Source organism: Tupaia chinensis, unplaced genomic scaffold, assembly GCF_000334495.1.
Source record: "Tupaia chinensis unplaced genomic scaffold, TupChi_1.0 Scaffold000591_1, whole genome shotgun sequence".
In the NCBI taxonomy this organism is placed as follows: domain Eukaryota; kingdom Metazoa; phylum Chordata; class Mammalia; order Scandentia; family Tupaiidae; genus Tupaia; species Tupaia belangeri.
Genome location: NW_006160107.1, coordinates 1436719 through 1447870, shown reverse-complemented (window position 1 = coordinate 1447870; position 11152 = coordinate 1436719). Strand labels below are relative to the sequence as shown.

The following is an 11152-nucleotide window of genomic DNA, read 5'->3' as shown; positions in this document are numbered from 1 at the left end:
GCACAGAACGCTGTGGACGCCGTACACCGGGTGGGCGCACCATTGAGCGCGCTCCTGAGCGCCAGCACCCTTCTCATGCCTTACAGGCATTCTTTCTTGACCCTCCCAGCAGCCTAAGGGAGGTCCACGGTAACGGGTAAGGGAACTGTCACCGCGAGAGCCTGAGTGCTTTCCCACGGTCACATGACCCTCGAGCCGGGGAGAGCCAGGACTTGGAGCCTGACTAAGCATTGACTCCAGACCCCACTCTGACCTGCGGTGCTGCCGAGAGGGAGGATGGCGGAGACTGAGCAGGCGTGTGCCAGTGGGCTACGGCAGGAACCTGGGAACAAAGCCTCATGGTGAATGATGAGGAAGAAGCCGCAGAGAATGAGAAGGGACAGCCGAAGACGAAGGATGGGAATTAGGGGCTGAGATGTTTCCAAAGAGCTGAGCATAGGCCCAGCCTGGTGGTGTGGTCAGCAGTAAACCAGACGGCAGCACTGGAAGCCACAGTCAACAGTAGGTTCGAATCCCTGGGCCAGCTTGAAAACATGCGGGGAGCATGTGCCAGTGTCCAGCTCAGGGGCCGAGTGGGGATCGCAGCATGACGAGACCCTGTGAGGGGTCTCTTGTTCTCTCTCACGTGCACACACATACTCTCAATCATGAAAAAAATAATCTTGAACTAAAAACGAGCAATAAAAACAGCGCACAGTCAGGAGAGTCATACGCTACGCAGATGTCACCCAGAATGCAGAGATGGGGTCTGGGCTTCAACAAGAGCCAGGCCTTGACGCTGTGGGCAGAGGGCGTCTTGGTCGAGTTGGGGGCGGGAAAAGCAGATGCCACGTCAGTCATGTGAGAACTGAATGAGCAGTAAGTGACTGGAAAGTGGTGACCACGAGTGTCGAGCACGACCTCCAGAGGCCCGACCGTACAGAGACGTGGGCAGTACCTGACGGGGGCTCAAACAGAGGTTTTCTATGGCGAGTTCTGCTTTGGATTTCTTTTTCTTTTTTTCTTTTTTAAAATTTTTTTGGGGGTAGAGAGTTCTGCTATAGGGTGCATGCACTTGCCAGAGAGACAGAGAGACAGAAAGCGAGAAACCACGCCCCCAGGGGATGGCCATCCCAAAACCCCATTGCCTCCATTCTCCTCTGGGGATCTTGGGCACGCGTATATACATGCCCTGTGTGAGTTTCAAGCCTCCGGGTCTGGGACTGAAACTACGGTCTCCCACGTGACAGTCCAGCGAGTGTAACTACGCAAGTCATGCTCTTCGAATGTTTGCATTCCTATCCCTGGCCTTGGCTACAGGCACATGTCCTCAATGGAGAGACAGAGAAACGAGAATCGCCCCCGGGGTATGGCCAATCCCGTCTCCTCCATTCTCTTCCCGGGATTTTGGGCATCCATGCATACTCTCGCAGCACGGATCTCAAGCCACTAAGACCAGGCTTGAACTCATAGGCAACCATGTGGGGTCCAGCTCTGGACCCCGCCACCAGCTGGCCCAGGGCCTTTCAGTGAGCGCTCAGGCAGACATCTCTAGGCTTCTCTGCTGAGGCCTCCTCTGCGGGGAGGGCGGGAGAGGAGAAAGCACCCTGACCCGGTGCCCAGTACACCTCCTCCCAGCCCTGCCCCTTGTCCTCCCCTGCTCTTATTTGGGGCTGCCTTAACAGTAGGACGACCCCAGACCCTGCCATGCTGATCCACCAGACCCTTAACTGGTACGCACTTCCTTGGGGGAAGGATCAGGGCTGGCAGGTGCCATTCCTGGTTTAAACTCCCACAGCAGAGCGTCCCCGGCTCAGCGCTGTCCTTATGGCTGGCCGCGTTGGCCAGCCTGACCCTGACCCGCGTGGCTCCCTCAGCCTGCTCAGCAGGTGCCCCAGCTAGTGCGAGGACGCTGTCCCCGATAGGCCGCCACCAGCCAGCCTGCTCGGGCGCTGTTCTTCCTAGGCCAGGCTCTTCAGCATTTCATTAGATTGTATGTTTCTTTTGATCTTTTCCCCCTTCAAATTAGCCAGAGCTATTTTGAAAGAGCCTAGCTGACCTAAACTGAGTACATGTTTTACTGGGTTGTCAGAAAAGCCAGGACACATTTTTGCACAGGGAAATAAAATATGCTGTGACTTTTCTGACAACCCAATAATCATGAAAAGCCAACAAAGAGTAAGAAAGCAAAGAAGCGACAATGACGCCGTGCGGATAGGTGTCTGAGGAAACGGGGGCCATTTCAACCGACCGTTCTTTGACAGGAAAGAAATTCATTTCACTAAAACTAGAAAAATGGGGCCAGCTGGTGGCATGGTGGTTAAAGCAGCTAGATCCTACATGGCTGACTCAGTGGTTCGAGTCCTAGACCTGGCAGCTTGTAAAAAACGTGCAGGGCACATGTGCGTGCATGCCTAAAATAACGAGACAAGGATTGTGGCATGACCATTCTCCTAGGGAGTGATTTCTCACTTTCTCTCCATCTGTCTCTCTCTCCAGCAAGTGCATGTGCCCTATAGCAAAACTTTAAAAAAGAATAAAAAAAGTAAAAAGAAGAAAAATGGAAACAAGAAGAAACATGGCTAGAGAGTCTCACTAGAGTTGGGGCAGGAGAGATCATCGAAAAGTCAAAGTTACATACGAGGGTCTTCGGTCATTTCTAAGAAGGAGCAGGTTGCTGCGAGGAGGAAGGATGAAGAGCGAAAGGGCCAGAGGTTTACGTGCCTGAGAGACCCCGAGGAGCGCCTGGGCGGGGGCCTTGCTGCGGGAAGGCAAGGACTGCAAAAGCAGCCCTTCACCAGGGGGACACGGTGCGTGGGGCATTGGCCCAGAACAGCTTAACTTCTTTTTCTTGCTAGATGTATCCTTTGTTTTCATTTATAACTTTGAAGTTAAAAAACAGTACAATAAAAATGTATTTACCAAATTGAAAAGTCTGTCATAAATTTGGAAACATCAACTTTAAACATTGAAGTAAACTTTTGAGAAAATAATTTTATTCCAAAGGAAAGAAAAAACGTATCGTAATTATCCTTAAATAACTTTTTCTTAATCCCAGTTCTATTTGAGAAAAAGTTGTTTTAGTTCTGTTTACTGGTAAAGCGTGTGTGTGTGTGTGTGTGTGTGTGTGTGTGTGTGTGTGTGAATGGTCAGCAGAGGGAGCCAAACCACCTGTGTGGTTTTATTCTTCCATTATAGCTTTTAGAAAGCAGATTCGTTCCCTCCATCTGGGACTAGCTTAGAGCAACTTTCCTTTATTTTTGGAGAGATTTTCACTGTAGGGCACGTGTGCTCACCAGACAGACAGAGAAAGACAGAGAGACAGAAAGCGAGAAATCACCCCCCAGGGGGGATGGCCACGCCGCAATCCCTTCTCCTCCATTCTCCTCTCGGGATCTTGGGCATACACGCACATGCTCCTGGTGTGAGCTTTAAGTCACCGGGTCTGGGATACAAACCACGGTCGACTACCTGGGAGTCCAGCGACATAGCCATTACGCTAACTGCTGGTCCCCCAAGAGCAACTTTCCAAAAGCAAGGTGACTTCGGTTTCAGTTGAAATGCCTGTCGTATCAGTACTTCCTCAGTTCCCATCCTCCGGAGCATACATGTTACAGGTGTGTTCAAAGAAAGGAGACCCCCGCTTACATCTCTTAAATCAGGTCTTAGGTATATCTCAGGAAAAAGAAGAAATCGACTTCTCGTGACTATTGGTTGAAGAGCAGTCTGCCTCAGCTGCATACGAGAGTCTCTCCATTCTCTGGGTGACCCCTGCTTTACTTAGGGCACTTACAGGCGAGGAAATCTGACATTCAGTGATCGTCAGCCACTAGGGAAACGCGAGTTGAAACCACATGATGTCCCACTGCACACCTCTCAGAATGGGCAGAATAAGCAGCACCACCACACACTGGCAAGGATGTGGAGAAACGGGAGCCCCCCGACATTGCTGTGAGAATGCAGGGTGGGCTTTGTACCAGCAGAGAGCACACGTACTCACCAGAGACAGAGCGAAAGGCCTCCCCAACGAGGCATGGCCATCCTCTTCCTCCACGCCTCCTCCCCGTCGGGGTTTGGGGCACACGCAGTGCCAGGATTCGGACTGGTCAGTTATGTGGATCTGGCTCCTTAAACACTGCTGCGGAGCTGCACCACTCGCATCCCGCCCCCATCTTTTTAAAGGTAACTTCCTCTCACCTCTCAAATGGCAGACGTGTGATCACACCCTCATGGAAATTTCTCTGACCACCCAGAGTACGGAACTCCTCCCAGCCATTACCCTCCTCCCATGCATTTGTGCGGCCCCTCCATCACTCCCTCCCTGTCTCTCCCATTCTCTATAAGGTCCAGAAGGATGGAGACCAGGTTTGGGGGTTCCCTGCCCATTGTACCCTTAGCAGCTGGTACAGTGCCTGGCACAGAGAAGACACGTGGGGACTGAAGGGTCACTCGGCAGCGCGTCTGTCACACGCGAGAGCCTACTGAATGTACACTGGAGACAAGACAAACTTGGCCATGCCGTCTCCTAGTTTATTGCATTTGATACTACACTTGATCTTAGCCAAAAGGCCGAGAAGCGATTCCTAGTTTATTGCATTTGATCTAAGCGTTGGACAATTGAAAAGAACACAGAGTCAACCGTTTGGCATTTTACAGTTTGTATTTTAACTTTAAACACAAAATCAACATGTTTCAAATTAAGTATAAAGCTGAAGTAGTAAAATGTGTATTGTTTGACAGACATGGGTACCAATGACGGGTAATATTACTCCTTCAAGATGAACATAATACAGTGGAAAAAGCAGAATTTTATATGAAAAAACTCTCCTAAACCTATGATTAAAATCTAGATTTAAAAAAATAGTGTGAAAACTGCTTATGGAAGCTTGTCTATATTAGACTATTGCCTTAAATAACCCAAAGTCATCTGCTGTTACAGACATCACAGAGAATGAAGGAAAAAGAAAAAGCAATAGGGAAAAATTCAAAAAATAGAAAAAAGAAAAAATATGAAAACGTGAAGATTTTTAAAAATCACTTTATACAAGTGTATAGCTAACCTGGACTACACAATGCCTAGCTCACAGGAAGTGGCAACAAAAGGCAGGCAAACAAATCCACACGTTGTGGGGGCTGGCAGGTGGCGTGGTGGTTAAAGGCGCTGGATTCCCACACGGCCGACTGTGGTTCGGGTCTCAAGCCTGGCAGCTTGCTTTCTTGCTTTCCCTTTCTCTCTCTCTCTGTCTCTGTCATGTCAAACTAAAAATAATAATAATGATGATAACAAATGGAATTAAATAAATAAATAAATAAATAATTCTTAAAATAAATAAGAAATCGGCACCCCGAATGGCATCCGTTGGCAGGGGCACTTTGCCACAGAACTCTAGGGGCACCACGGGCATTGCAGTGGACATGGTGCCAGGACTCAGCCTGCCCCACCAAACACCAAAGCTTCCATCATGTAAATGTTTCAAAGTTTCCAAGACAGTATAGAACCACAATCGGTGACAGACACAAAATACCCAAGTCAGTATTGTTCACTTTCCAGAAAAGCAAATAAATATATAAGGGAGAGGTCCAGTGGCTTTTCTGTCAGTTACGTTTCGAGATCTCCACCTGTTGTATCGAAGCTGTCAGAGGGGACGTGCAAGAGGATTGCCTCAGACACTGTATGGCTGTTTATTTCTTTTCAGAGGCTTTCACCTTAGAGCCTGTGCACTCTACAGAGAGGGACTTTCTCTTCCTGGGATCTTGGGTACACACGCACATGCACCCGGTGTGATTTTGAAGCTACCAGGTCGGGGACTTGTAACCCAATCTGCCATGTGAGAGCCCAGCGCCTTAACCACTATGCCATCTGCTGGCTCCTTTAGGGCTGTTCTGTAACTCTCAGAAATCAGGCTCAGAAGTGTTATGCAAACCGGTATTATAAGACATTCCAGTCCCAAACCTTGGCATAAAGGGGTGCGGGGTGACTTGTCTAAACCCTTCAGTATGTACCAACTTATATTTAAATGACTCTGCAGGAGAGGAGAGCTTCCCTTCCCTTCCTATACGTATTCATGGAGTCTCATTGCAGCACTGTCAGCACTGAAAGACAGCCAAGCAGGAAGAAGAAAAACCCTGCCGCACTGACAAGACGTCTTTGGTTAGTGTAATCAGATAGTAAGCTATATTTCTTGTCTATTGGAATTTCATTCAGATGACTAAAGGGCTTTATTCACCTTATGATAAAAATTAGACGCTTGCAAAAATAAGTTTCTGACAGTTCACATCGAAATGCATTGAATTGGTGTTAGATCAAGATGAAACAGCCTGATTTCCAAAAATGCCCTCCATCAAATGTTTCACTAGGCTCCTGTAAAAGCAATGTTAGTAATTACGCTACTTTTTTCTTTATTTTATTTTTCGCCTTATGCGGGAAACTGGCCAACATAATTTGCCAACACACTTCGTAAACCAGATCATTTTAAGCCAGGTTACTTTATCTAATGCCTACGGCTGAGTGACAAGAAGAGAGAAGGAAGGAGGCTCCAATACTACTTTGCTAGGATCGTTTTTCAGTATAGCAAAAGGACAACTGATTCTATAAGGCAGCGTTTCTCCAACTGATCTGATCAGGACACTCAACTGGGAAGCTTGTTAAAAGTACAGGTTCTGGGACCAGCAGTTAGCATAATGGCTATGTTGCTGGACTCCCACGTAGTCGACCGCAGTTCAAGTCCCAGACCCGGTGGCTTAAAACTCCTGCCGGGTGCGTGTGCGTGTGTGCCCAAGATCCCGAGAGGAGAATGGAGGAGAAGGGATTGCGGTGTGACCATCCCCCCTGGGGGGTGATTTCTTGCTTTCTATCTCTCTGTCTCTGTCTGTCTGGTGAGCGCACACGCCCTATAGTAAAAACCTCTCCAAAAAAAAAAAAAAAAAGGACAGGTTCCTTGTGAGCTCACCGATAGGTTCTGATTCCTGGTGTTTGCAATGTGGCTCAGAATCGTGTCTTAATCAAAGCACCTGAATCAGTTTTAGGATCAGGTTAATTTAAGAAATATGTGGAGGGTCAGCAGGTGGTGTAGTGGTTAAGACACTGGACTCCCATATGGCCAACTGTAGTTTGAGTCCCAGACCAGGCAGTTTGAAAATCACACCGGGCCATTGTGCATGTATGCCCAAAATCCTAGGAGAGGAATGGAGAAGAAGGGATTGCGCCATGGCCATCCCCTGGGGAGGAGTGTGGGTGATTTCTCACTTTCCCTCTCACCATCTCTCTCTGTTTCTCTGGTGAGCACACATACACTATGGGAATAAAACAAACAAAAACTTAAAAAAAGAGAGTGAGAAATATGTGGAACCATGGAAAGAACTGTCCGAGGCCATGTTCTAAACTCCGGGGTCACCAGCTCTTCTGTGTGGCCTTCTCCGAGTCATCTTATCTCACTGCACCTCCATTTCCTCAGTTGTAAAAGTAAGAGCAAAACAACAAAAAAGAGTTGGTTTTAGCCCACAAGCCCCAAGAAGCCAGGAAGCAGGTGACCTCGGCACACTGCTATGCGGCCTATACCTCTGCTGGCTCCGCCCCCCCGGCCTGGCCTCTCCCTGCCCTTGGACCGCCCAGGTGAGCTGCAAGGCTCCTGTCAGCTGGAAGGCTATGTGCTTCTTCAGCAAATCAGTAATAGCACGATGCTTTAGTTCTACCATTCATAAAGGAATGATTATTTTCAAACTCAAGAAAGGCCCCCACTTCGAATTTTTAAAATAATTATTTAATGTATCATTATTATTTTTTTTAATTTCCTATAGGGCATGTGCACTTCCCAGAGAACGATGGGGATGGGGGAGGAGTGAGAACGCCAGCTGCCAGGTCCAGGGGGTTGGCCACGTCCAGCGCCTCAGCCACCAGGCCACCTGCCGGCCCTTCCATGCCTTGTTCCTGGCATCAAGGGGAGCACATTTCGGGTGAGGCTTTTGAAGGACACAGCTTGGGTGATCAGGTTTCCTGCCTCCCTCACTGCGATGGTGGAAGGTACCAAACTGGAAGCACTGAGCACACGCTTCCACTGAGCAGTGCTCAGCTCATAGCAGATGCTCAATAAATGTGAGACCAGCAGTTGGAGTAATGGCTGTGTCGCTGGACTCTCATGTAGTCGATTGTGGTTTGAGTCCCGGACCAAGTGGCTTTAACTCACACCAGGAGTGTGTGCGTGCCCAAGATCCCGAGAAGAGAATGGAGGAGAAAGGATTGCGGTGTGGCCATCCCCCCGGAGGGTGATTTCTTGCTTTCTGTCTCTCTGTCTTTCTGGTGAGCACATGCACCCTATAACAAACACCTCTCCTTAAATAAATAAATAAAGTTGAGTCTGGAAAAGGATGCAGAAGAATATACATTCCCTTGCTACACAGACAGGGGTACTGTAGTCACAGCATGATTTTTAGGACTTTTGTTACTTCAATCCTAAAATATCCTGCAAAGGAGTACAGCATTGTTGGGAACTTCCCTGGTCATTGGCTGATGGTGTAGACAGTGTTTTTGAAACTAACTATGGAGGAAACATAGATCCTGAGAACTCTGTAACAGTTCAAATTTATTTTAAAATGAAGTGTTCTTATTTATTTTAAAAGTTCTACTGAATCACTCTATTCTAATACTTCGAATACGTGTAACTTAGAGCAGCGGTTCTCAAAGCACGGGCTCATGCCAGCGCCATCGGCATACAAATGGACATTTTGTGCCACAGCTCAGACCTGAATCGCGTCACTAGAAACTGGCGGTTTGGCAAGTTCTCAAGTGAGTCTCATGGACACTACTGGGAAGGATCACTGACTTCGGTAAACGAGATTGTCATACACAAAGGACCAGCAAGGTGCTGGATTCCCACAAGCCCAACTGCGGTTCGAGCTCCAGGCCTGGTGGCTTGAAAATTATGTCCTGTGCTTATACATGCATGCCCAAATCCTGAGAAATCGAGGGGAAGGGATTGCGGTGTGGCCATCCCCTCTGAAGGGTGATTTCTCACTTCTCCTCTCACTGTCTCTCTGTCTCTTGGCAAGTGCACACAGCCTTTGGCAAAAACCTCAAAGACTGAAAGAAGGCCGAATTCAACTTTCTATGCACCCTCTACAATGTACCAGAATTGGGGAGGCCCCAGGGTGCAGCTAGTGAGCTGATGATCTTCAACACCCTCAATGAGCAAACATACAACAAACCATTTTTCTCCCTTTGAGAAAAGTCCTGAAATACTGATCATGAAAGGAAAAAAGTATAAACCATCGGTCTTTAGGACATTCAAGACCTAATTTCTCAGTTTCACAGGTACAAAAGTTTAATAATAAAAATATTAGCAAGCATTACCAAATTTAATTTTTAATGCTATTAAAACATGAAAAATAAGAAAATGAAGCTAATCCTATACCAGAGGTCTTCAAAACGTTTGTGGAACATGTGTATTATCTTAAAAAGCCTGGATTCCAAATTATTCTTATACCAAAATAAACTTTTAAAGTCCCCTGGTATAGTGCAAAATTAAAAGTGTTTGTTTTCAAAGTCCAAAAGGCAATTCTGATTCAGAGCTAGCAGCGTATGAGCCTAAGGATGCTAAAAATTATAAACCCACGGTTCTAGGTAAGAAGGCCCTCCGCCGGCTCTCCAGCCTCCCGCACTGCGCGGCCCAGGTGCGGGCCTGCAGCCCGCCTAGTCCGGGACGGGGAAGGGCAGCGCGCTGACCACGTCGCCGGCCTCCGTGACGATGGCGTCGTACACCCAGCGCCGGTTGCAGCGGCACTCGGGCCCGCACTTGTTGGAGTTGCACTTGGGGCAGGGGTAGAAGCAGCCCAGGCAGTTCTTCTCCAGGCAGTCGCACAGGTCCACGGCGTTGCAGACCAGCCGGCCGCTGCGGTCGTACTTCCTCATCACTCTGGAAAGCAGAGGGCGACGCGGCCATGACAACCGGGCCCGCGGGTCGGCCACCGCAGCCCGGCCAGGGCAGCCCGGCCGTCGGACCCTCATCCCCAGCACCCAGGGGACACGGCCCAGTCTACGTAGAAGTGGGATGGCTCCCTCACTGCCTAGAAACGCGCCGAAGTTTGAGGTAAGACAGGGCCACTCTTGGACCCAGCAGGTGGTGTGGTGGTTAAGGCGCTCGACTCCTAAATGGCCACCCGCGGTTTGGGCCCCGGACCCGGCAGCTTGCTTCCTCACTCTCTCACTCGCTCTTTCTTACTCTGTTCCTCTCTGGTCAAATTAAAATAAACATTTTTTAAAAGAAGTTTAGTTTTTTAATAAAATAAAATAAAATATGACCATTCTTAGGACCAGCAGGTGGTGTAGTGGTTAAGGCGCTGGACTCCCACGTGGTCAACCATGGTTCGAGTCCCAGATCTGGTGGCTTGAAACTCACACATGCCCAAAATCCAAGGAGAAGAATGAAAGAGAACAGATTGTAGTCGTGTCCCCACCCCCCACCTCCCCACCGCCTGCCCCCCCTGCCAAGCTAGTTTCTCACTTTCCCTCTCACGGTCTCTCCAGTGAGCACAAACACCTTATGACAAACACTTTAAAAAAAAAAGATCAATGGTCATTCTTAATGGAATTATCCCTGATAAATTACATTTTTTTAGAAGCATTGTGCTGCATACAACTACTTTTTAAAAAAATTATTTACTTAATTTTATTTAGTTAGTTTAATTGACCAGAGAGAGAAAGGGAGAGAAAGTGAGAAGGCAAGCCACCTGGCTTGGGACTTGAACCACAGCAGGTCATGTGGGAGTCCAGTCCTCTAACCACCATATCACCTGCTGGCCCCACAACTACATTGTTTTTAATGACTCAAGATTTCAAGATCAGTCACTACACCATAACACTAATGATAATCACACACTACAAAGATGCTTCTTTGCTGGGACCAGCAGTTGGCATAATGGCTATGTGGCTGGACACCCATGTAGTCAACCACGGTTCAAGTCCCAGACCTGGTGGCTTAAACTCATGCAGGGCGCGTGTGCATGTATATCCAAGATCCCAAGAGGAGAATGGAGGAAAAGGGATTACGGCGTGGTCATCCCCCTTGGAGGGTGATTTCTCGCTTTCTGTCTTTCTGTCTCTCTTGGTCTTTCTGGTGAGCACATGCGCCCTATAGCAAAAATTTCTTAAAAAAAAAAAAAAAAAAAAAAGAATATTATT

At 48.1% G+C, this 11152-nt stretch overlaps 1 protein-coding gene and 1 pseudogene across 1 annotated transcript in view; both read right to left on the bottom strand.

The window, feature by feature from the left end:
- Nucleotides 1-4494: 4494 nt before the first annotated feature.
- LOC114009651 (uncharacterized) lies at nt 4495-4560 on the bottom strand (annotated as a pseudogene).
- A 4966-nt stretch (nt 4561-9526) lies between these two features.
- ARL14EPL (ARF like GTPase 14 effector protein like) overlaps nt 9527-11152 on the bottom strand; it is a 5417-nt gene continuing 3791 nt past the window's right edge. The window contains exon 3 of the mRNA XM_006158388.2: nt 9527-9887. Within this exon, the coding sequence (XP_006158450.1) occupies nt 9665-9887 (223 nt within the window). The 3' untranslated portion in view covers nt 9527-9664. The remainder of the gene's footprint in view (nt 9888-11152) is intronic.